The sequence below is a fragment of the Coturnix japonica genome, chromosome 3 (assembly GCF_054131305.1).
Source record: "Coturnix japonica strain WE chromosome 3, WE-NBRP24, whole genome shotgun sequence".
NCBI classification, from domain to species: Eukaryota; Metazoa; Chordata; class Aves; order Galliformes; family Phasianidae; genus Coturnix; species Coturnix japonica.
Window position 1 is genome coordinate 27,098,130 of NC_140665.1, and position 25,250 is coordinate 27,123,379.

Here is a 25,250-nt window from a genome sequence, read left to right on the forward strand (position 1 = left end):
CTCAAGTGCAAATACCTTGGGGACACAAAAAGCTGAAGTGCTCAGTGCTGAGTGTTAGTGAGGCCTGGGGATGGTGCAGCCTCCAGCTCTCACAGCGCTGGTGACTTACAAGGTGCAGGGGGTAGGGAGAAGGAGGGAAGAAACCCAAATGAAGAAGCTTTCTTGCAAACAGAGTTAATGATTTTCAGTCTGTGCTTTAAATACCTGGCAGCATCTGCCCGTTCACTTAAACCTCGTGGGAAAGGCTGACAGTGTCTGCTGTTGTTCACTTTGGGTGAAGGAATAGATCAGAATTCTGTGGTTTGGCACCTTTTGCAGCCTGAGCTGGGGAGCAGCCCGACTTCTTGGGGCGAGGGCTTGGGCAGTCTTTGGCACACCCATTTGTGCATGTCCGCAAGCAGGCATATTTAGCTCCTTTAGCAAAAGTTACCTCCTGTCAGTGGGAGTCCTTCCATTGGTTTTGGAAAGCCTCAGACCACCCTCTCTGCAGAGTTTTTGGAAGCCAAACTGGCATTCTTGAAAGCCCTGAATGCAACATGCAAATGTTTACGTGCTCTGTGCTGGCTGGTGGCCTGTGCTTCAGCATCATCCCAAGGTGAACATGGTGCCTGGGGTTTGCATACAGCTCTTTCCCCTAGTGCTGCAGGGACCACTGGATGAAGATATCTGTCCTGTTCCAACACAGCCAAAATAAGATGCAGAGTCCACACTGGGGAGACATAGAAGAGTCTCACCGGCCTCTGCTTCCAGTCCACCATGGGTGCTGGAGTGCACAAGGGCACCGAGCTGCACGAGCGCTGAAGGAGTTTTACGAGGAGGTGGATTTCATTCTGGCATTGCTGAGAGGCGCGAGATGTCAGACAGGGAGGGAATTCCCCTCCTCGTTGGAGAAGGACGACAGGCAGCAGCTGCATGGGCTCGCAGCTGGTGGGTCGGCAGGGCTGTGGCCCTCTGGGAGCGAGGGGAGGCTGTGGCAGACCCAAAGGGCTTGGGCTGCTCAGTGTCAGGGTGAGGAGAGCAGCAGGGCCCTGGCCACCAGAGAGCAGAAGCAGCTCTGCTCAGTCAGTGCAATGGGAAGAGCTTTTAGGAAGAGTGGTTTTGTGGTTGAGGACAAACATGAGCTGAGATAGCTCCCATCTATTCTTGGCTCTGCAGCAGACTTTCTATGGCCACATTACTTGCCCTTCCTGTACCTCGTTATCACTGTCAAGCAGGTGATTCAAATTATATTTGAACAAACTCCTTCCAGTCTGTCATTACATGCCAATGGTCATTTCCAGGTAGTTACCTCCAGGGGAACCAACCTGTCCCATGGGAGTATCTCCCTGCTGCCTTTGTCTGCTTGCAAGAGAATTCAGACCGTGGCCTCATTGTTTTCCAGCAGAGGGAGAAATCTGAAGGGAAAACATCTCCACTGAATCCCTAAATTGAGATTCAGTTCTGAACTGGATATTCAAGTCAAAGTTATGTGCCAGAAAGAGGCAGTGAAACTTGCCATTGCGCTGTATTTGATTAAACATGTTTCTTAATTCTTCTCTCTGGTGAAGTGGTGTGCTTCTGTCCGTATTAGTAATATCACCAGCTAGCAAGCCTTACTCATGCTGGTGTACTTTGCATCTACTGGCACTTTATGAAAAGCAAACAAAACAAGACAAAATCTTCATTGATTTTGAAAGTACCAACATTCTTTCATCAGAAATTTAGTGTGGGTTCTAGTTGAAAGACTTTGGGCGTTTTTTAGATCTCAAAAGCTAAATATTCCCATTAAGGACAGAGCTTATGCTTCTCTTTATGTATGCATGACTGACTGTGTCCACATATTGCTTAGTCTCAGGAAAAGCACAAAGTCAGGCAGTCAGCTCCCTTTGCAACGTTTCTGTGTTTGCTAAATGAAATTATACTTTAGTACAAAAAAGATTCCCAAAACCAATATTTTGAAGCACGCCCCACCTGAAGCTGCCCAGATACGTCACCACTGGTTACGGCATCTGTGAGCTTGGTGCTGCAGCACCTGAACTTAGTGAGCTCTTGGCAGGCAATATGAAAGTGCTGGCAGCTTCTTCCACAGGCCACATCTGGGTGGGACTGGTGAGACATCCATCCTGGTGTGTGCATCTTGAGGAGGGAGCAAAAGAACGCCACTCACACACATTGTGGCATGCAAAGCCCACGTGACCATCTGGTCTCAGTGTGGCTGACTGCTGTTTAATTAAAAGGGAGCCTGGCTCGTTAGATGCTCTGTGGGTTCAGTTGCATCTATGAGAGCCCCATAGGAAAACATGTTCTTCCTACCACTTCTTTCATCCTTTACCTCCTGTTCCTTCCAGATGGTTACACCCACTTGTGTCTTTTCTTACCCTAAGGACAGCTTTCTAAACAAGGTTCCTCTGTCCTTCTCCCCCACACTGCTTTAGGCTCTGTATTGGAGTGCCACTAGTGGAAGGACAGAGACTCCAGTGATGCTACAGCCTGCCCCTGGAAGGGGCCTCATCCTTCTAGTCCCCGTTGTCCTGAGGAAAGGACTTTTTATATGGTCAGGCTGTGGGAGCTGAGGCACTGACAGGAAAGGCCTGTAGCCTTTCCCACTTAACATTGTGCTGGATATCAGTATACCATACACGCTCCAGTAACACAGCAGGAGTGCTTGCAGGGCTGGATGCATCTCTGCTTAGTCTTCACAGCTGTTGTTTTAAATTGTGGAATCAAAAGGATGACCATCACAAAAAACAGAACTTCAAAGCTGGTTGCTTCCCTCATTTCTCCTGCAATGGTGGGAGGTCCTACTCAGATGGCAGGGTGCCTGCATGCTCGGGACTGCTTGGTTTGCTGGGAGCTTGGGCTCCTCCTGTGCCAGTGCTGTTGCTAACCACTTGTGTCTTGTTTGTTGGCAGGGCTTGGTGCTGAACAGACTTGAGCGAAGGGAGTTGGCTCAGAAGGTCCTCAGAGACGCCATCAGGATCCAGAACACCAGCCACAGGGCCTGGAACAGCCTAGGGGAGGTCTTGCAAGCTCAGGGGAAAAACGAAGCCGCCGTTGAATGCTTTCTCACTGCTCTGGATCTTGAAGCCAGCAGTCCTGTCATCCCGTTCACTGTAATACCCAGGGAGCTCTGAAGTGTCTTCATTCCATGGGCAAACACTGAATAAACAAACAAAAAGACTTGCAGAGAAGAAACTGGATTCAACAGAAAGGCAATTGTAACCTTGAATTGAGCAAAATAGTTCTAATATGTGGCTCAGGGGAACATGCTTAGCTGAGACGAGCCTAACTGCAGAGGAGTTTGCGAGAGGCAAAGAGAGATTATGCCTTTTTTTTCTTCACAGATGCCTGGTTAACCCCCTGTTCAAGTTAATAGCAAGATTATTGCAACCAAAAATGTTGGTTCAAGCTGATTGACTGTACAATATCTCGTGCTGGAATACAGTTGTTCAAAGCACTCGCACCTTTCAGTTTTCATTAAGGATAAAATCCCAAATCCAAAGATAAAACCTCCAAGCCCTGAGCTAAAGCCCAGACCAGCTCTGAGCAGGACTGAGTGTACCAATGAATGTACCAGGGTTTATTTAAGCACGTGGCTGCCTCTGCATAGATCTGGCAGAATAGGAATGACAATTAAATCATAGAGACACAGTATATACCACTTACAAAATCATTTCAGCTATTCTGATGGTATTTCTTCCTGCCTTGCTCCTATATACTGCATATACTCAGTATATTTAGTGTGGCATTTGCCTAGATCAATTCAAATTAAAGATGCCTTTTTTGTTTGGTTTTGTTTATAAAGCTGCTATAGTAACACAGTTCACAAAAGCAGAAAGACCAAAGACCCAGTTGGTTCACATTTGTCCTAGTGTTAAAAGCATGTATGTATCTCCAATTACATATTCATTGAAAGGCCTCTCTTGAAGTATCGTAACTATAAACTCTCTGAGCTTCATTGTTGTTAATCACCTATTCCATCACTTTTAGTGAGGAATGAAGTGATTACCAGCGTTTAGTGCCTGCAGTTTGTGCTCTGCTGCAGTACTGGCCCTGCCACTATACACATTCATATCTGCCTCTTCATGATATAAAAGGTAGCAGCAGTCTGTTCAGGTGAAGCACGCTGAAGGCAGCGTGCATATATAAAGAACTGCTTTTCTTCTACAACCAAATGCTTGGATTTTCTGCAAGCATTTCACATCAGAGGCAGGGAGCTGCGCCTTCAGCTGGGCGGGCTGCTGCTGAGCACCGTGTCGGATGAAAGAGTGATCTTAGAGCTGACTGAAGAGCTCCTAATCCATTTGCACGGCCGGGCTGCAAGGCAGCTGCCTTACCTCACACTAAGCCGATCCGATCCGCACAGCCCTGTGTGACAGGCCTGTGGCCCTGCAGCACAGCACACACGTGCCAGCCCCACAGTGAAGAGGATGTGGAAATGAGCTGTGGGTGCTTTTCTGTGCTAAAAGCTGGGGCCACGTGCCCATTTCTGACCAAAGAATGTTTGTGACTTTTTCTTAAGTGGGTTTGCACTGAAACATGCTGCTTACCGTAGTTCCGTCCAGTATTGTGGTTCTTTTCAGAAATCATCATAACTTCAGGCAGCAAATGAACACAAGTTACTCTTCCAAGTCCCCAGGGCTCAGGAGCAAACCTGATATCAGCCATTTTTACAGTCATTTTGGAGCCATGTTACCCAGCCATATCACTTGTCTCCAGTAGCACCAGCAGCAGAGGAAGGAGTAGGTGTTGAAGTACCACAATTGAATGGGTTTGTGAAGCTAGAAAGACACAGCAGAGACCCATTGTGAAGGATGCTTTGAAGTTGACTTTGTGCTACAGGTAGGAAAAGGGGACGCCATTGTTGACATGGCATGTAAATTATTATCCAGGCGTTTTAAACCCAGTTCCGCTGCTCAAAGCAGTCTGACGGTAGGTTTCAGTAGATATATATAGATTGCTGTTATACTCTGATACTTGTTCGGGTCCGCAAGCACAGTTCCAGCATGGGAGTGAGCCTTCTGTATAGCACAGAGTCACTGTGGTCTGACATCACCGCTCTGCTCTGCAACATCTGTCTGTCAGGCACTGCCATAGTAACGCCTGTGTACCAGACAGCCATTTGAGTACATGCTGTGCATGTCTCTGTGACCGAGGAGCTGTTTGCAGAGGTCTGCAATGCGGCCGGTCCGAGCCCTGGCAGGAGGTACCATTATCCCAGCAGCAGCTGATAAGCAAACTCACAGCCCTTGTTACTGCTGCATGCATGGCTTCCATGCAGCCACCAGTATCGTGTACCTTACCACCAAAGGAAGCTTTAGTTCTACGATACTCAGCTCCACAGCAGTCACCTTCCCAGAAAAGCTGCGTGGTGTGCAGCAGCCATTGGAACTGCAGTGCTGAGAGGCTGTGCTGCAGGTGTGGTGAGGAGGACATAGCTCCCATCAGCAGCAGTGAGAGGCACGCTGTTCAGCACACCACAGCCCCCACTTCAGCTGCAGGCAAAGTTCTGCCTCACTGCTGTGTTTGGACTCAGCCCCAAGATTTGCTGGGCCCATCCCAGAGGGTACGAAGTTCACTGGAACTGTGTTGACATTGCTGGTACATTTCTGTATACTTCTTAATACTTAGATGGTTAGAGCTTGAGATCATGCTGACCTGAGATGCTCTGCACAGGGCAGGAAAGAGGGGGATATTTACAGACTTGCAAGTGTTGTGAGATAGATCCTGTATTTGTTCTTTGCTCATACTTCCAGGTACTGAAAAACAAAGACTACAAACAAGCCTATGTATTGTAGTATTTATTTAGATAGCAACACTGGTATATCAAATAGCCCCACTTCTCTGAGGTGATGAAATAAAACTACACAGCAGGAAACCCAGCATCTTACTACTTAGGGTTTTAGACTAAGCACGTGAGGCTTACATCCCACCCCTCATCAGAATATTGCAGGCGATTATAAATAATGGAAGCTGAGTACTTGCATCTGGTCACAGAAAGGAATCTGCCTGCAGGCGGATGGAAGGAGAAGCCCCACATTCAAGGAGCCCCATAAGCTTGGCCCCCATAAGCTGACCCCAGTTGTTGTGGTTGTGAGAACTCCTCCATCAGAGGCCCTGCCCTCCGGCTCACTGTGCAGAATGTGGCAGCACTGCCATATTCCTGCACTGCGCGAGCACCCCAATCCGTTTCTATTGGTAACAGTTCATGGCACTGATTATCACAACGTTTCAGAAGTGCTAATTATCTTTTCTTGGTAATGACTAATAAATCCGAATGGAGAATAGTCCTGGAGGGTGTTTACTTTAAAATTCACTGGCTGAGAACCAAAGTAGGCACGGCACTGACTGCTGCAGCTTGAATTGCAGCTACTCTATCCCGGAGAAGTCCCATCTTTTGGACTCCTTCAAGCACTGCATGACACCATTGCAGAGCAGTGCTGCCCCAACAGCCTCTCTGACACTGCACAAGGGGAGGCGCTCTTCCTTTGGCCCTTAATGGGTGTTTCATTCTCAGCAGTGCCACCCGAATACTGTCATCATGGTTGTGGCTGTTGTTTTTCAATATAATCAAACAGTTGTTCTTGTTGTAAGATACTCTCATCTGATGAATAAAACTGATCCTGTGGAAAAAAATAAATAAAACTGCTCTTTGTGCATAGTTCTTTCCTGCCAAGTTCAGTACTTCTCATATATTCGTGAAACTGCTATTTCAGGCCTTATGAAACAGCTATTTGTTATATTAACTGGAACCTAGCGTGTTACTTACCAGTTGCAAAGGACGTTTTGGCCTACACCTTGTAGTTCATGGGAAAGCCTAGAATGAGCAAATAGCCTGCTTTCAGAGAGGAACAGAGCCAGGAGAAAGGACCAGTGTGGCCCGAGTGTTGGAATTTATGCAGATTTAAGCAAGCGTCATGCTTTTCTTGCATTTATTCCAGTAAAAATAAACTCTAACATGAAGGTCATATGCAAATACAATGCCGTCAAGTTTAGGGACTCACCTTACTTTGGCCATGATGCCATTAATCATCCTTTTGCTACAGTCAGTTACTCCTGTGGCTGTTTGGAAATAGCTGTCTCCATTCAAGAGCTTCCAGAGCATTCACACGTCGGCCTGTTGGGCAGGATTCAAAGGGCCTTCTTAAAAAGCCAGAGCCTTGGTTTCATACCTGGATTAAGGAAAGGGATTTTGAAGAGCAGCTCTTCATAGCTGGCTGCTCCAGGTTCCAAGTGCATTTATTACAGCTCTATCAGGACAGAGTTTCTCTACAGCAACAGCAGGGTTAAGTCGTTTGGTGACTGCAACAACACTTTACAAGCTGGAAACTGAAGCCATGGATTCCATAGATTTCCCCAAACCAGAAAGACCAACTCAGATACTGTGCTGGAGTCCTACCTGGTACAACACTAGCATTTAACTGAGCTCTGGCTGCCCAACCAGTTTCTTCTGATGTTGTTTCCAAAATTAAGAGCAGCATCTCAAAGCCAAAAACGTCTCCATGGGTCCACCAGCCGAAGGGCGAGACCCAAAGGTTTTCTCAGTGCTCCAAGTAGTGCAAGGGTTGTATTATGGAGGAAATGCCCTTGCAGGTCATTCCCCTGAATCTGCCGAGCTGCCCCCTCAGACATCATTTCCATTCATGCAGCTGCCTGCAATACCAGACTTATGTCTGCAAAGCAGCGTGCTCACAAATGAATCAGCAAGGAGCAGCCCTCTGTTCTGTTGTGCCATGAGAGAGGCCAGCTCACGCCGGCTGAGCACGTGGTGCCGGTGCTGTGTCAGAAGGGGACGGCAGTTCAGGGCTGTAGTGATTTTCTGAGTGGTGTGGGTTAGAGGTGGTTCTGTAGGTGCACAAGTGGCATTGTCTGCAAGGGACAATTAGCAAATGGGCCGCTGCCACGCGAGGGGATGTGTGGCTCTGGGTTACCTTCTAAGCTGACAGCAAGGAGAAATTGGAGCTGTTATCTCATGTTTCCGAAACAGGAAGCTGCCAAACCCAGAAAGTAACTAATTCATTTCCCAGTTACAATGGTGCTGCTCTTACACCTCCTTGGAGGATGTGGAGGGTTTTTCCGAGGGCAGTGAGAGAGGCACTACATCCTCCTTTGAAGAGAATGGAAATCCAAGTCTGTCAGGAGCTGGGAGGACCCAGAGCTGTTCCTCTTTGCAAAATGGGTGAAACTGCTGCTGCTGCATTTGGAGCCTTGTTCCTGCCCCAGGGCAGTGCTGCCTGCCTCCGTGGCAGCCATGTTGTGGTGGGAATGCGAGCTGAGGGCACGGGCAAAGGCTGCCCAGGGAGGAGCACATCAGTGCAGACTATATGCCCTCCTCCCCTATACCTATATGTATGTATATATCCCCAGAACAACCCATGCCAGACCCACAGGTTGGTGCTGCCAGAGAGGTGCAGGCGGCTCCGCACAATCATTCCTATCTGGACCCTGAGCGCTGCGGTGCCGAGGGGCTCACTTACCAACACTGAGCCTTCTATTTGTGGATTTCTTCTTACAACTTCCCATCGTTCCCTTTGGGTACTTGCAAAACGCTTTCTGTTCAGACAGCCAAGCGAGAAGTAATAAGCTGAGAGAAAATCATTTGTTTCAAGCTACATTCCAAAGGAAAACTTCAGAGATTTTCAACCAAATAGAGCTTTAAAAAAAAAAAAATTCCAATTAAACAAAGTATTGTTCTGACAGGAGTCCTCAAGCACTATCTTCAATAACTCAGATTTATATGACCAGAAGTTGTGAGAGAATTGCCAGAAGGGAGAGCATTTTGAAACAGAAATTCAAGATGTTTAATCCTGAAACAATCTACAGAGAACATTTACATTTCCCATTTTGTCTCCCAGCCAAGAACTATTCACCAAAGTTATTTCAAGTTTAAGCACAGCTCCTGTTCTCTGGAACTTTGCTTCTCAGAGTAAACTGTGCTTAAAGGAGTCCAAAAGTGCTTTCCAGTCCCAACCCGTTGTTCCTATATGTGGCCAAAGCTCAAGTTCCTGCTGTGAAAGCATCACCTCTGAGTGCTTCTGCACCAAACACAGCATCCTGCTGCTACGAGTTGTTTTCTGGCAGCTAGTGAGAGCTGCTGGGTAAACACCAGCATGTACTGCTTCACAAGGTGGGATCTCTCCTGCCAAAATAAATATGGACTGATACCAAGTGCTTTTGGAAATCCCATCCATGTACACATCTGCAGTTCAGGCAATGGTGATTAAAGCCTGGCCTGCTCAAATGCCTGCCTGGACACCCTGTAGCATCACATGCAGCCATTCCTCTGCAGTTCTGCCTTCCACTCACTGCTCAGCAGCAGCCTATTACAGGACTCTTCAAGTTCTAGTGATACCTAGGAATTTTCCTGCAGATGTCTTGATCTGCTGGATATACTTAGGTAGATTTCCGTGTAGGATATGACCTTTCTGAAAGAGACATGTTTAGGGCCCCTTGCTATTTGGCCGCGGACACCCCCGGGATCTGCAGCTCTCAGCCTGAAGACCAGTGACTTACGCGTTTTTGTCCAGATCCTATTAGAGCTTCTTAATTAAAAGTCCTCTTTGGGGACTCGAATTGAATTGGAAACCATGGTGATCACTTAGGTCAATCATGCACAGAGATGACTGAGTTTGGGAGGGTGAGGTGGGAGATGAGAATGTGTTTGTGTGGAGGAGCTTAAAGAAAAAGAAGAGCACAAAATCCAAGTGTCTGTAAAAACAAGGGGCGTGCACAGTTTGTGAAAGAGCAGCTAGAGGAAATGTCTTACATTCACCATGGAATTAGGGAGTAGCAGCTCTTTTACACTGTTGAGAAACTTATTCAACTTGTACCTCTCCAAATATTTGATCAACAGATCTGACAGAGGACCCAGTTTCTCCAACCCATGTACGTATCTTTTCACTCGTGCTGATGACTAACAGGAGATCCAAACTGCCAGCAAACCAGCTGTGTGCCCTATCGTCCCACGTGAAGGAACGGCACTGTTACCAACCTACAATGGAAACAGAAATATTCATCAGCTCACAAAGAGTTCTGCAACGTCACTATGCAAAAACTAAAATATAAAGAGATGCTCAGTGTGTGGGAGGCCTTTCTGTTCAAGGCTTGAATCCTGTTATTACAGTTAGGAAATACACATTTGTGATAAGAGAACGCTGGTAAGATGCACAGTGTTGTTTTAGCTTCAGGTTACTGGGCAATGGCCTCTGTTTCAAACTGAGGGCTGATCTGGTTTCATTGGAAGAGCAAGTCTAAAATTTATGTTCGTCTTTTTACAGAAAGGATGACTAAGAATCTACCTTAGTACCATCTTGTTCTCTCTTGCCTCTGTTGAAGAAGTCTAAGTAAGTCAGTGCAATGTATGTTCCTGCAAGCCTCCACAAGGAATAAATAACCTTGCTCGGCATGTCTCTGCAAATTACAGCTTCTGGATCAGGAGCTTTTACAGAATCCACACTTCAGTTGTTCAGCCCATATGTAAAGCACTTTGAATTGCTCTTGAGAAATCTCCTGATCTCGATATGCGGAGTTAACCTGTTATAACCTACAGCAATAAATATGAGTGTTCACATCATTTAGAGGAGGCTGAACCTGTTGACCCATAACCTCACGAAATTAGCAGTTTCTTACAAGTTGCTTTCTTGCAGCAAGTGAAATGCCATCACCTTGCCTCTCCCCATGCCCCTTTTCAGACCCACCCCCTTCCCTGGCAGTGTTGTGACACCCCTGTACCCAATCCTCCTTTCGGTGCCAGCAGGTATGCTGCAAGGAATTCACAGTGTCTAGATACAAAGGTTAGAGGATTAAGTGACAGATGATGCCGATGTGCAGAAGCAGCAAATTATTATCATTAGTTGCAAAGCTCTGTGATCCTGTCTGCGCAAGCGTGTACCAGGACCAGCACCACAGAACTGCTGTCTTTTCAGGCAGCTCAGGGCTCCGGCCCTTTGAGGAGGCTGAAGGCTCAGCCAGGCTCACACTGCCTGTCTGTTCATTTCAGAACAGCACGGCTCATGCAATTGGTGCAATGACTCCAAGCAGCTTCTGCTGACGCTTTCCCCTCAAGGCCAAAGTTTCATGGCATTTGTACCACTGTCACCTGGAGTGTATCAGTGGGAGTCAACAACCTTCGTCCTCCACTAATGTGCTCTGTAGGGTTGTAATTATAGCCATATAAGATATGAGTGATAACATCCAGCGAACAGTGACACACATTCTCCCAGCAGAAGCAGAATCAACTGTGTCACAGAAGCAGCATCAGACTCCACAACTCACATTTTCATGGAGCATCAGTCCATACCAGAATCATCATCTGCTTTCATTTCCATAAGCACGTCCCTGAAATAATTCTGAATCAGTTTTTCTTTCCATTGCTTTTGTTTCGCAGCCCCGGTGCCTGCATGATGCTGCCAGCAGCACTCTGCCCAGCAAGTCACCCTGCTGACATGCAGCCGCCGCTCCCCATTACCCGTCACACCAAGCGGGACAGCCATTGTGGTGCTGCCGTTGAGGCACCGCAGAATTGGCAGTGAGCAATCACCAGCTGAGCAGCAGTGAGCACAGAAATACCATAGGAAGCCTCAGGGATGCGTTGCCACTGAGAGCACCTCCCCTCCCGCACACATACAGCCTCCTGCAGCGGCGTTTCTGCTCAGCCCCGAGCGTGCTATTCCTGATGCATCCTGTTTGGGACTCCTTGCAGTATTAGAAGAGCTGCCATGTTCCTGCTAGCAGCCTTCCTGAAGGAACCCCGTGCACCCTGAGCATTGTTCTGTAACCAGAGCAGACCCTTTGCCAAAGAAGTTACTCTGCTCTTCTCCCTCATCTCAATTTGCTGCTGGAAAAATATTTTCCCCAGCAAAACGTGAGCCACAGAGCCCTGCACGAGGGCGGTGCGGAGAAGCTTCCTGCTTGCCATCAGCATTTACCCATGGAAACCAAAGCCATTCATCTTCTTTCCTTTCATCTTTCCCTCCCCAGAATAAGCTTAGCTCCACATCGTTCGGTTCTGGTTTCAGAAGTCTTTGTAGATGGCAGGTTTGGGAGAGCAGACAAGAACTCACATTTTGCTTTCCGTATAATTAGCATCTTCAGAGGCAGCCATAATGTTGTAACATTAATTTTCAGATCTGGAGCGTGTTTGCAGATAGCACGGAGATGTTACCTCAAAACAAAGCCACGGCATTAATAAACACGGTACCGGGGAATCTGCAAAGGTTAAGTGATTTTCTTCAGAGTAATTCATTCCGCTAATGAGTTTGCTGCAGACAACGCTCTCTGTGTGCGGTTATTGCGCCCGTGTCTTTAATTTGTGTGTTGGTGTCATTCACGGTGGCGCAAAATAGATTTCTTTGTAAAAAGTGTCCTCATAGATGAAGGGAGGCTATAATGCTCTTCCAGATCTCACTCGTTACAGCATGCACTGGCACGGAGTCCAGAGGGAGAGGAAGCCATTAAACATGAAGCAAAACAATTGCTGTCATCCTCCAGAGGGACCAGCTTTGTAAACGCTCTCGCTAATGCTATGCAAAAGATGTGAGCATTAAGATAAAATTACAGTGATAAAGGGAGGCCAGCACCTTGTGCTTGGTTCCATGCTTAGTTCCAAGTGGTTGAGAGCTACCTGCGCATCAGTCCTTCTCTCCCGGCTGCAGGCCGAGCACCCCTGAGAAACAACTGTCCCTGGCAAGCAGAAAAGACAAAACAAAACAAACACGTTTCCAGTGTTTCCTATCCACAAAGCTGAAACACTCCCCTGTGTGTGTTTTCAATTTAACTAAAATAGATCACTGTGTGTAAACAGCCACTCTATCTGCATCATTCATATTTGATGGACTAGTCAGTACAAGAGATACTTTTATCCAGCCCGTAAGTGATGAGAAACCGGACGCCTCAGTGTCCTGTGCTCCTCTCAGTTAACATGAGAGGCAACAGCTGCTATTCCGGGCTTCAGCACAGAGCGCTTGAGGTAGAGACAGGAAAACTGGAGATGTATTTGGAGAGACTGGATGCAGTAAAAGTAACTTCCATGACCAAACCTTCCCAGAAGAATGCAAAGGAGGGCTCTTACAGCCCGAACATTGATGTTCTTGGGTGTTAGAGGCCATAAGACAGTAGTATTCCTACCAGGTTAAACAGTAACTTACAGAAGAGACAAGGTATGATTGAGATGCCTTTGTTGGCACCTTGACACTGGCGGCAGAGAGCAAAGGTAGTCCTGAACCCTGCAACCAGAGATTGCAAAGCACACTCTGAGCCTGTGCTACAAGTATGGCTTTACGTATGACTTCATATGCTCACAAGAACATGAGTAGGCATTTAAACCTGTCAGAAGCCAACCTTCTGCCTGCAGGAGGCATGAGCAGCCAGCTGACATGGGGACAAGCTGCACCAAGGAGCTGCACAGCAGGAAGGCAGCCCTTCTCTGTCTTCTCTGGGCTCTCGGCGTGACTCAGATGTGGGCATGTTGGTGGTGGCAGTGAGACACAAGAAATTCCATTTTATCATGAACCCAGACGTCTTGCAATGAGTATGGAGAAGCAGTGGAACAGGTTGTCCCAACTGGCTGTATGGTACCCACCCCTGGAAACAGCCAACACTGCATGGGACCAGCCTGCTCTCAGTGACCCTGCTGCAGAAGGGTTTGGACCACAGAGCCTTCCCATGGGGCCTCCAGCAGACATCAGCTGTGCCATGAGCTATTGGGATGCTGCCCCTGTGTCTGGGCCGCAGCCTGGGCTGTGAGCTCTGAGCCAAGGAGAGAGCTGATGGAAAGAGCTGTAACTTCTGCCTTCTCCTCTGGGAAGCGGCAGGGGAACGTTTGTGCAGAGGTCATTTTAATATTAAGCCAAAGCTCCGAGAAGCACCAGGCAAACAGCGCTGTTCTTCCAAATAAAGCGTTACTAACTGCCTGGATATAAAACTTTCTCCTCCCATTTTAGCCGGGTTGGTCCTTCCTCGCTCCCAAGGGAATGCAGTCATTTCTCGGGCATGTTTTCCTACATGCTGCTGGGAGCTCCAAGAGGAGCCAGCGCTTGCCCTGGGTCTGCAGTGCGGGGCCTCTGAGGACAGCGGGCACGGGGCCGAGCAGGACCCAGGCCTTCAAACCCTGCTTTGGGGCCAGCACGGCCCCAGCTCCCAACAGCCCCTTGGTGGGCATCGCAGCTCGCAGCTAAGGTGGGAAGATCGCTTCTCCCCGTTACTAAGAATACAGTCGCTGGAAACACTACCCCCCGGATCGCTTTAATATGCATCACGCTGCCACATATACTTTATGACTCTATTTGCATCCAATGTGTCAAGTCAGTTCAAACCTGGTGCTGCTGCCAAGTTCATGCAGCTCTTAGCTCCTGCCTTTCACATGGAGGAGGAGCTGGCAGAGCACGAGGGCTCTGTGTGAGCGGCAGCACAGCTCACCTCCTCCCCAGCCACATTGCTCGGAAGCACTAGGGACAGAACACGGGGTGGAGAAAACTGCTCAGGAAGCAGGAGTGAAAAGAGGTGACCTATCGCTATGGGGCAGATGCAGGTTCCTTGTTAGGTGAGACCAGCCCCAGCTGTGGTCACGGTCTGTGTGATATAAACAATGTGGAACCACCATCCCCTTGGCTCACGAAATGAATTGGTGACTGATGACCACGAGGAATCATAAGTTACAAACATGAGGTGACCTCTGGCTACAGATGCTGCATGAATTGCATGCACAGAAGCAGAAAGAGCTATTCTATCATAGATTCATTAAGACTGGAAAAGACCACTAAAATCATCCAGTCCAACTCCAGCCCATCCCCACCGTGCCCACTAACTTTGTCCCTCAGTGCCACATCCACATGGATCTTTGAACACCCCCACGGACGGTGACTGCACCACCTCCCTGGGCAGCCTGTGCCTCTGCAGCACTGTTCTTTCTGAGAAGAAATTTCTCCTACTATTCCACCTGAACCTCCCCTGGTGCAACCTAAGACCATTCCCTCCAGCCCTAAGTAACAAGTAAGAGTCCTTGGCTCCCTCCACATCATCACCCTGTGAAGGAGGCCCTGTAGGTTGGAGTGGCTCTTTCCGCACTTAATCTCCAGGCAGGAAGCATGGCTGGTTGTCACCCCATCTGCTTACTCTGCAGCTGGCTGGGTGCAGGGAGGGACATCTTGCACATTCTGATAATTAGATACTGTTCCTGGCTAACAAAGATTAAGACTGTGTTAGGGGGCTCCAGGCAAAAGCACAACTGTTTTACACACCCCTCTTCTGAGCACCCGAAGACCTAAAAATTGAGCATTCAGGGATTTATATATTCCTTATCTTGAACTATTGCTAAGCAACAGGCTTCTAACCAAGGACACGTTGTGAAACTGGCAGGCACATCCATATCTACAGAAGTGCAATAAACACACCTTTCCAGATTATCTCTGCAAGGATCACATATGTAGCAGATGATCCCATTGAACAGAAGGTTATCAGTGGTGGAGGCTCTTAGCATTTTAGCAATGCTAATAAAGCGATCTGGACCTGGGTGAATCAAAGCCTTTTCACTGCAGAAGAGGTATCTGCATACCAAGTAGGTTGCTGACGGATGAGCACACAGCAGGGCTCAGAGCAACGCGGCTTCATGACTGCTGCTCCCTCGTGGAGTGGAGCAATGTGCGTTTGCATCCTGCAAGCCCTGGGTGTTCCCCTGACACCAGACGTGCACTGACTGATGAAGAAGTCTGGGCTGGAAAAAAAGCCCACATTATCTTAAACATGACTTCAGCAATCATCTCAAAGTCTGTCAACCCAGCTATTCCATCAAGCAGTTAACAGGGCAAAGCTTAGCACAATTATTGTGCCTCAGAATGTATTGTAACTTATGGTTCAAGGTTGAACTTCTCAGTGATGTTGCATGGAACATTTTCTCTTCCAGCTACCAGGACGTAATTTCCCACTGTCAGCCACAATGTGATAACTGGGCTGGAAAGACAGATGGGCACACAGGTTGCTCTCATCCCACTGCACCCTCCAGCCCCACTGCTGGCAGGGGTGCTCAGCAAGACTGTCTGGAGGAACACTCACCATGGCTTTCTGGAGCTATGGGTTCTGTCCTTTCCCTCATTCCTTTCATGAGATGAGAAAAGAAGATGAATTTCACTTTATCTTCGGGCTCAAGGGATTAAGACCACTTTCTCACACTGAGCAGGGCTGGGTGCCAGAGGTGCAATAAAACTCATAGTGCCTGCTTAGAGCTAGAGCAAAGGATGGAAAGACCTTCAAACTGGAGGAAACATGAAGCAGAGAGTGTAGAATAATCGAATCATTAAGGTTGGAAAGGTTATGAGAATCATCTATTCCAACAATCAACCCATCAAAGTAAATCCCTGCTTAGGTCAGAGGGCAATCAGGTCCTGCACCAGCAGGGATATGCCATTTCTGTTGGTGTTCAGCAAGCTGGAGGAGCACAGGAGATTAAAATCCTTCCTGAAATCCTGACAAAAAGAAACACGGTTCTCGCATTATCCTTGTGCAGATAGATATTTGAAAGCAGCTACAAGGAAAACTCAGCCATGAGTCCCCCTTTGTCTTGAAGGCAGCCATGTCAGTATGATGGGAGCCACCTCCAGACAAAGAGCAGCAGGAGGAGGTTGGAGTCACCAAGTTCGCTGGTATCTTTTGATTTCTGGTTTACTTTAAAGCTACCAACAGGTGCATTTTCTCTACAGGTGGGAATAGCTGTATTGCAGTCTGTGAGGATTGTTTTCAAAGGGGAGATGAGGGAACAGCCAAACCACCTCACCTACTCACAAGGAAATCCCAGGGTTGCACCAGCAGAAAATAATTGGTTGCAAAATTGCCCTATGGTTCAAGTTGCTGCCTTGAGATATTCATCAGCCTTTTCCTTCCGTTTGCTTGTTTGGAAAGGGGACAATGCAACCACTTCTCACAACACCTCATTAACTCAGGCAAAACAGGTCCATTCACAGCAAAGTAATGTGAGAGCAAAGGCCAGCTCTGGAGCAGGCAGCAGCCAGGGTCTGCCTTTGGTGGGCAGTGGCTGAAGAGTGGGTGGTGAGGCAATTCAAACCATGGACAAAGCAAGAAAAGAAACCATTCCATATCCCAAAATTAAGGAGTTGCACATAGTTCATCTGCTCAGAAGGGTACATATGTTTAACCAGACTCATCTACATGCATCTTGCTCCTCTCATAAAATCATAGAATCATAGGTTGGAAACGTCCTCTAAGGTCATCCAGTCCAACCATCCACCTGTAACCAGTGTTTCCCCACAAAGCCATTTTCCTTAGCACTGCATTCCTTGAACACTCTTTAGGAGTTTTTCCTAATATTCTTTCAAAGCCATCTATTACACAGAGGGAACAACAAAATCCTGCTGTCACACACCTCTCACATTACTGCATGCTCACAACACAGAAGCAATGACACCCATGTTCTCCTTTGCCATAAGGCACAAGCTTCACCCAGCTTCCACAGGAACAGCAACCTTTAGAACTATTCAGATTCCTAGAGAGTTCAAAGTCCCACATGGGACTGTGTTCCCCCTGGGCTAGGCACTATAAAACCAAAGCAGTCTTTCTCGTAGTGTTTGTGGTCTTAGCAGGTGATGCTTGGGCTTGCTAGCAAAGCATGGGAATGCAGTTTGTCCATGGATAAACAACAGGGCACAGTGGGGGCTAAAATACCAGGGGTGTTTCCTTACTAGCTGCCCAGAACCACAGGCCAGACAGGAAGTATGCACACCCCAACAGCAAGGCTCTTCCCCTGCCCGTTCAGAAGCACCATGCTGGAAGAAATACCAGCAGGGCACAGGCAGAGTTGGTTGGCATGCACAAGTCCACGCTATTTCCAATATTTAAAATGGTTCACAGGCACAGGTGCCACTCCTCTATCCTTGGCTAGTTACTGATTAGCAGAGCCAGTCACACCACTGCAGGTAACTCACTGGCTGCAAAGGCCTTGTTCATCCCTTGGGGAGGAACATGTACCAGACCCACCTGACACAAGGGCCAATGCAGCTCTGGGTTGACCCGACTCTGTGGCGATAGTTTGAAGTAAGACATACTAGAAGATGTTGCAGCTTTCTGCTTTGATGTGTCTCCATCAAAGGGAGATGTATCATGCCTGATAAAGGCAGTTTTCCCAACCCTGCATTTCTCCATTTGTTTTCACTCTCCTTGGAGGCCGCTCCACCCACCCACTCCACCCTCTTTCTGCCCATCTTTCCATAACAAAGAGGAGCAGCACAGCAACACCAGCTTTCCCCTGGGCATGGACTGGCCTGAGGAGGAACCACAGCCTCCAGATTTCATTTCTTACAGTTTATCCCTGAGTAGCAGGCTGGGCACGGGCCATTTTGACATCTGCTGAGGAAACCATGCCACCAAAAAGGGCTGAAAAGCAGCAGCTGAGACAAGGAGGACTTGTCTCTTGGAACATATTCCCACCCACAGAGGGCCAGACACAGACAGACACAGTGCTGAGAACTCAGCTTCTTTTCTCTCACTCCTCTCTCCTTCCTTCCCCTTTCTCTGCATTAACTTCACCAGCAGCAGCAGGAAGCAGCACAAAGTAACCCAACCCCAAAACCGCAGACCAGTAACGTGTCATTAAGCCTCAAGACTCCTTGAGCTGAAGGGAACTCAGTTAACATTTCTGCTTCCAGAACTGTGGTAGAAATTACATACAAGGGCTGCTCCAAAAGTAATGCCTCCTGTTTTATTACATCTGCCCATGACTGCAAAGGTGCTAAGGCTGTCCCTCTGAGCAAGCCTCCAAGGTCATCTTCCAACTCTACCCACTGCAGAGGGCACCCACCTGGACACTCTATGGCCACATGCACCCCCTGACAGTGCTGTTTGGGAGACAGGTGAGTGGTGAATCGCAAGCGCAGTGGGGTGAGAAATCATGCCTGAAGACAGGGAACATTGTCTTTCCCTTCATATTCCTCCCCATAGTTCATATGCTGAAGGAGGTATGGTGCTCATGACCCGAACTAGCAGCAGTTCATCACTGCTTTGGAAACCACTATGTGGGTGTATAGTTTCCAGGCCCTGGTGTTTCCTGCACAAATGGAAAACAAGAAATACCAGATAAAGGAGGGAGGAGCAAGCAGAAAACTCCTAGATTAAGGCTGATGGAAAAAAACAAAACAAAACTTCCTTTAGGAATAGTGTTGCAAAAAACACTTGAAAGCTCCAAATAAGAGCCGAACCATTTTGTGCCGCTTATTGTTCACTAACAATTAATGCCTTTGAATAGTCGTTTTCACCCTGAGGTCGTAAAAGTAGTCTTCAGAGGAAAAGAGTGCCATTATCTCCATGTATGAGTAGGGAAGCCAAACTGGAAAGACTAAATGACTTGCTGCGGAGCCCCCTCTGCTCCCCTGAGTGCGCTGCCGAGCCTCACTGCCTGCAGCAGTGGAAAGCCCAGAGAAGAAAGGCCAGGAAGATCTCCAGATTTTACACATTTACAAGCATATTCAATATTTTTTATGGTTTTGTTTTTTTTTTTTTTTTTTTTTTTTGGTTGGTTGGTTTTTTTTCCAGTTCATTGACTTAAAGGGAAGCACAGACATAAACCCCTGCAAATCTAAGGGCTGGGTGTGACCATCAGTACAGAGCCATGCACCAGTTTGGGGCTCCCAGGCTCTTGACTGTTAAGTCAGTAAATCCAAACTCTTACAGCAGTTATGTGTATATATATATTTTTAATTATTTTCTTGAATGCACCTGGTGAAGCCAGGGTTTAACTCTTCAACACTGAGAGGATCTTCAGGCCAGAGCTGGGGTTTGCTGAGGCAGTACAGCACCAGGACCTACACACTACTGGTGAAGATCCATCATCAGTCATCTGTGACTTAAACCAATTCTTAAAGAAGTTCCACCTTCCAACAAAGAAATAAACTTTCTCCCATGGGATTTGTGACCACTCAATCACTCAAGACCTGTAAAGGAAAAAGCTGATCACAGCCCGAACCTCTGATTAACCATATGGGGCAAGCAATGAGTCAGCTGCAGGAGCACAGGTGAAGGTAACTCAGCTGTGCTCCTGGAAGGGGTGAAGCTTGACTCCACCTCTCCCAGATCCCATTTAAGGGCAGACCACCACTAAGGCAGCATGTTTTTCTGGAGATTGTTCCTTTGTGGAGTTCTTGTGATGAGCCTTGACATCGGTGAGCACCTATATTGAAGGCCTCAGAGTTGGTGAGTCCATCTTCTTAGTTACCCTCTGGCTATTTATTTCTGACTATATTTGTGCTATTCCAACTGTACATTATACTTGTATTATTTCAACTGTACAATACCATACTTGTATTATTTCCACTGTACAAGACCTGTGCTAATACAGAGGGAGCCTGGAGTGAAATTCAATATGAAATAATCATAAACCATCTAATGTGTTATCCAAGCTGAAAAGTAATGCAAGGAAGGAAGCATAATTAAGTAATGCTGGATTTCTTTTTAAACTGCTTGGCTCTAAATGTGCAAAGTCTTACATATAATACTCATACATCTACATAGGTAACTAAGTATTTTTCATGTTATTTTGAATGCTGTGGGGCTGTGAAACAAAAGTGTCATTGGAATGGGTTATTGAAACAAGCTAATGGTCTCCTATAGCTACAGAAATTAAAAACATAACAGAAATGTATATTAATTTTCTTCTCCAAGATGGAAGTAAACATCCTGTGTTCATTTTGTCTCCAGAGGAAGAATCACTGAGCTGCATTTTGTGGTTTTCCAAATAACACTCATCAAAGAGAAAGGGTATTCAGAGGCACTGAATGAAGCTGAGTAGTGCTGGTTGGCCTCAGAGCTCTCTGAATATCCAGACCCCCAGGAGAATTAAATGATGGCTGATAAGGAAATCTTTGTGATGCTTGTGCTTGGATAAATTGAGAATAGTCTCCCTCCTCATTTACATTCTGTTTTCACCATTGTCTAATTAGACTCAATCCCATCATCATCAAGATTTGTCATCTTTGGATATATTTGTTATCTTTGGATATATATCTACATGGTTATCGTGTTAACTAAACTGTATGCATTTAAGATACTTTACATGGAAGAGAAATGGCATCAGGCAAGTGATGCTGAGTAGAAAGTAGAGCAACCAAAGATCTTTTTTTATCTCCAGACCTGGGCAGATGGAGCAACAGATTACAGGAATCACAAGTGCCAACCGAGTTGCATACTGTGCTGCAATAGAAATTCTGTGATCCTAGTGGGGAATTCCTGCTCCCCTGCACCCAGTGCCTTCCTGGCAGACAGATGTTTCCAGGTACTTTGAGGTGTTGTGATATTTACAAGTCTAGGCCGGCCAGGTTCTTCCCACAGAGTGAAGGCTGAAGCACTCTTTAGCCTTTGCAGTTTATGGGAGGCCCATTTGCCACACTGTCTCTGGTAGCAGCACGCTGGGTGTTCAGATTTTGTCACTTCTCGAGATGTGCCTCTCAATTTAGCAGACTTGGAAGATGAGCCACTGTTTTTTCTGACTAATACAATGTCAGGATAAGAACAAACCAGTTGCTTTTAAAATGTTCTCAGACCCATTTTAGAGAGCTATTGCCGCTGTTTAAGAGGCAAGAAAATGGGAGGGCATAGATATTAAGCAACGTGCTCAATGTTAGGCATTCTGCCAGAAGAAGAACAGGACCCGCTACTCATATTGAGGAGCATATTTCCTGCCCTCTCTATTCTGGTGTCAGCCAACCTTGGCAATATAGAACAATATTTTATCACTTACGATTTTGCTCTTTGGCTGTTGTTTTTTGGGTTTTTTTTTTTTTTCATGCTTCTATAATTATTTCCTTGAAGGGTTTGTTCTTAATTACAGTAAACGTTTTTCCATTTCTGTACAGATGGGAAATGCACTGGAATAGAACGGGATGGTTGAAGTTCATCATCTGCTCATCTCTTGATAGAGATCAATATAGATTAGAGGTAAGTCTGTTTATCCATATTCATTTTCAAAAACCAGAATGATATGCAACAGATTTATAATTAAGCAGAAGTGATGATGTTGTACAGATTAGTTAAATGGATTTGCTACCATCTATTTGAGAGGAAGCTATAAAAACAGAGCAGATGTTACAATTTTTTCCCCATGGCTGCCATTTGCATAAGAACTATACATCCTAAATAAGATCTGAGGCTAAAGTTTTCATATTTGTAGGTCTAGAAGTAGATATCTAAAACCATTCAGGGTATGCTGTTGAATTTAGAGTTTCTCATGTACCTCCTGCCCTGTCACCTGGATGTGTATTTCTGCCCTAACAAAAGCCAGCAGAGCCACACCACATCCAGGCTGATCTTACCAGTGAGCTGCAGCAGGAATCCTGCACGGCATCACCCTGCCAAATTAATGCGAGCCCTCAGCACACACAGCCTCCCTGACTATACAGGGAGAAGTCAGCGAGGCAAAGCTTGGCACCTCTGCATGTCTGAAGCCTGCAAGTCATGAGCTTTGCTTTCATAACCTCGTTCTGCCCAAACTGAGGGATTGGGACTCCCATGGACTTTGTGGGAGAGTTTGGATGAAAGCAGGATTTGGCCTAAGGCACATAAAAACCAGACTGCATAAGGCGACACCAATTTTGAATTGCAAAGACATTGACAAAAAATTCCTTGCTGGGGGCTGGCCAGCATCTCATCCCTCTCACTTGATGAGGACATCAGAGCACTCTGGCCCCACAGTTCTTCTCTCCCAGCTGACAGAAGTGCAGGAGAAACCCGTCCTATCTGAGCACAAAGGGCGCTTTGCCATCATCTTTGGTGGAGTCAGGGTTTCATGATAATTTGGATTGCATTCACAATGTAGTCGCTGGGGTAATTCATGAGGCAGAGATACCAGGAGATAGCTCTCACATCATGGAAAAGAATGGGCTCGGGTTAAAATCAACATTACCCACCTGCTGCCATGGGGAGCTGTTTTCACCCATTATTAGCCACAGTGATTGAGTGTCTTGGGTGACTCACAGACCTTGTGTTGCCCATCAACAGCAAAAGCTGTGTGGGGTTAGATAAATGCCCTTAAAATGCCTTTTTTTTTTTTAACATATGAAGCTCGGAATAGCATTGATAGCTGCAATGTGAATCATCTTGATGCTCTGAAACTTTGCTTGTTGCTACCCAGGTTTTTAAACAAACAGCTCTTGAAAACTACAAGGCAGCCCCAGTCCAGAACAAGGAACGAGCACTGATGCTGATGGAGATATCTGTTTGATGCATTCAGTTTCTAGCAGCCTGGCCTTACGGTGAGCTCCACACCCAGCCCTGCCTTGGTGCAGCCAACAGGGACAGCATGCAACCAAGGAGAAACGTTCTGACGTGTGTGACAAATTACTATTTTTAGAGCTAAAGGGAGATAATTATTTCTCAGTTCTGGGGTCTCTTTAATTCCCAATTGGCTCTGTACAAAAACATCCTAGTTCTTGAGCTCTCTGTACTGCTTGCAGCACTTCTACTGATGCAAGCAGTTTTATAGAGGGAAGAAACTACTTGTAAGTAATGGTTTCAGCACAACCAGGGATTTTTGAAGAGATGTGGTTACTCACAGTATGCTGGGATGTTACAAAGGCCTAAATACACCATTAGCATCTCTAGCAGCTAAATGTCTTTTTTTTAAACCTGTCCTTTAGTCTCTGGGATTGATTAATGGGACATTCCTTGTTGTGAATAATTCAATGCCTTGGAACAGTAGTCCAATCACAGCTGATTATAAATGAGCACTCATTTTAACTGATGCAGATAACCATGCCAACACTACAGCAAATACGTTACCAAGCATTACATATGGATACTATAAGGTAAACAAGAAGCTGAGAATTCCATCATCTGACAGTGCATCACTATCAAGTAATTTCTAAATATTTCACCATTGTTTAGACTGCGTAGAATAGCTTGTTCCTGATAAAATGTTTTGTTAGGTATCATTAAAAACATAAAGGAGTCACATTCCCTTTGTTACCAGTTCAAACACTTGCTCAGGATATTGGAAATCAAAACTCCTTCCATGACTCCCATAACGGGCTACAGCTCCCTTCCAACAAGTAAAGACCAGGGGGAAGGAATAGCAAATGACTGACAAATTAATTCATGTTTTTGTACAGGATCTGCTCTTCTAACAGCAATATTCAATGCATGATAGTATTACAGCTTTACACAAACCAACTTCTACTAGTCAGTTCTAAGTTATGAAATCCTTTTATGAAGGGTCTTATTTGCCTCCAGAAATAAAAGCTTGATCTTTAATAGCTGTGGTCCAGCCTAAGCTAAAGCTTAAAGGTCTTCCTTTGTGGTCTAACATTAGCCTTTGTCAGCTTGAATATCTGAATGCACCATCAAATACTCCTGTTCTCTAGTGCAGGGAGCTTACATGGCCATATGTAAAGACCATGTAAAGAGCCTTTGACAGTAAATACAAAACAAGATATTTTTACAAAAGGGTTCTTACTGAATTTTGTTCTTATGTATCAGCTAGCTTTCATGTTACAGATTTTCTTGTGTCAATAACTTAAAGAGATTGGATGGATTATAGTTGGTATGTCTGAAATAGCAAGTGGTTGGATAATTGCAACGCTGGGCAGGATAGAGAAGAGGTTAAAGAGAACAGGCAATATGGGAAAAGCATGACAGAAGTGATAGACAAAACAGGACAGCAGGCTTATGAATGAAACATTTGGAGAGCTGAAAAGTCAGCTGACCCATGACCAATAAAAGACTACGCATAAAAGCGCATTATTAGTTTGCATAATACAGATGGGAAATAAATAATTTTGCTTCTCTAAAGATACCTTCTTGAGGATCTTCTTACCTGGACCCTAGCCACAGTACTTACAATGATATTAATAGATTTCTCTTAGCTCCTCAAGAATTTTGACCTCAGATGGCTGCAGTAGTAGGTAGGAGATGTGCCAGCCACCAAACCAGCCAGCTTGTGCCTCACCCGGTCATTACAAATTCTGCCATTCTCATTCTGCATTCATTCCATTCAACTGCCTCGCTGAGCGGTCATTATTCTAAGACAGGCATTCAACTCCAGGTGATTAATAACAGTTATTATGTACGCTTCAGAAGAGAAAAAAGAAATGAGATACAAGCTCCTGAACAGCACTCTCCATATCTGCTGACTGAAACAGATTTGTCCCAAACAAGCAGAAAAGCTTGCCATATCTCCTAACTGCTCACGGGAGACATTGCTATAGACATCTGGCAGATCTGAGTGTCCTGGGAAGAGGAAGAGAGGAATCCTTTTGGTTGGAGGTCACTGTGCCACATGGGAC

The 25,250-nt window shown here is 46.2% G+C and overlaps 1 protein-coding gene and 2 long non-coding RNA genes across 13 annotated transcripts in view; 2 read left to right on the forward strand and 1 right to left on the reverse strand.

The window, feature by feature from the left end:
• The window catches only part of TTC7A (tetratricopeptide repeat domain 7A), a 162,474-nt gene extending 155,850 nt beyond the window's left edge, over positions 1–6,624 (forward strand). For all 6 annotated transcript variants that reach the window (XR_014944632.1, XM_015857449.3, XM_015857442.3 and 3 more), the window contains one exon: positions 2,892–6,624. Coding sequence is in view for 5 of the 6 variants with exons in the window: in XM_015857449.3 (XP_015712935.1) it covers positions 2,892–3,113 (222 nt within the window). In the remaining variant the exon portion in view is untranslated. The remainder of the gene's footprint in view (positions 1–2,891) is intronic.
• LOC107311149 (uncharacterized) lies at positions 2,999–20,926 on the reverse strand. 4 transcript variants are annotated; one of them, XR_014944655.1, is made up of 5 exons: positions 8,457–10,623; positions 6,984–7,151; positions 6,749–6,796; positions 4,530–6,602; positions 2,999–3,138 (listed from the first exon to the last, which is right to left on the reverse strand). It is a non-coding gene; the product is annotated as an uncharacterized LOC107311149 (long non-coding RNA). The 4 variants fall into 4 exon arrangements; XR_014944652.1 differs by lacking the exon at positions 2,999–3,138 and adding an exon at positions 11,254–20,926 and having other exon boundaries at positions 6,203–6,602; positions 8,457–9,970; XR_014944653.1 differs by lacking the exon at positions 2,999–3,138 and adding an exon at positions 11,078–11,243 and having other exon boundaries at positions 6,203–6,602; positions 8,457–9,970.
• Positions 20,091–24,219, forward strand: LOC107311164 (uncharacterized). Of its 3 annotated transcripts, XR_001553901.1 has the most exons (4): positions 20,094–20,169; positions 21,104–21,247; positions 21,828–21,909; positions 23,102–24,219. It is a non-coding gene; the product is annotated as an uncharacterized LOC107311164 (long non-coding RNA). The 3 variants fall into 3 exon arrangements; XR_004306509.2 differs by lacking the exon at positions 21,104–21,247 and having other exon boundaries at positions 20,091–20,169; XR_014944657.1 differs by lacking the exon at positions 20,094–20,169 and having other exon boundaries at positions 20,932–21,247.
• The last annotated feature ends 1,031 nt before the right edge of the window (positions 24,220–25,250 follow it).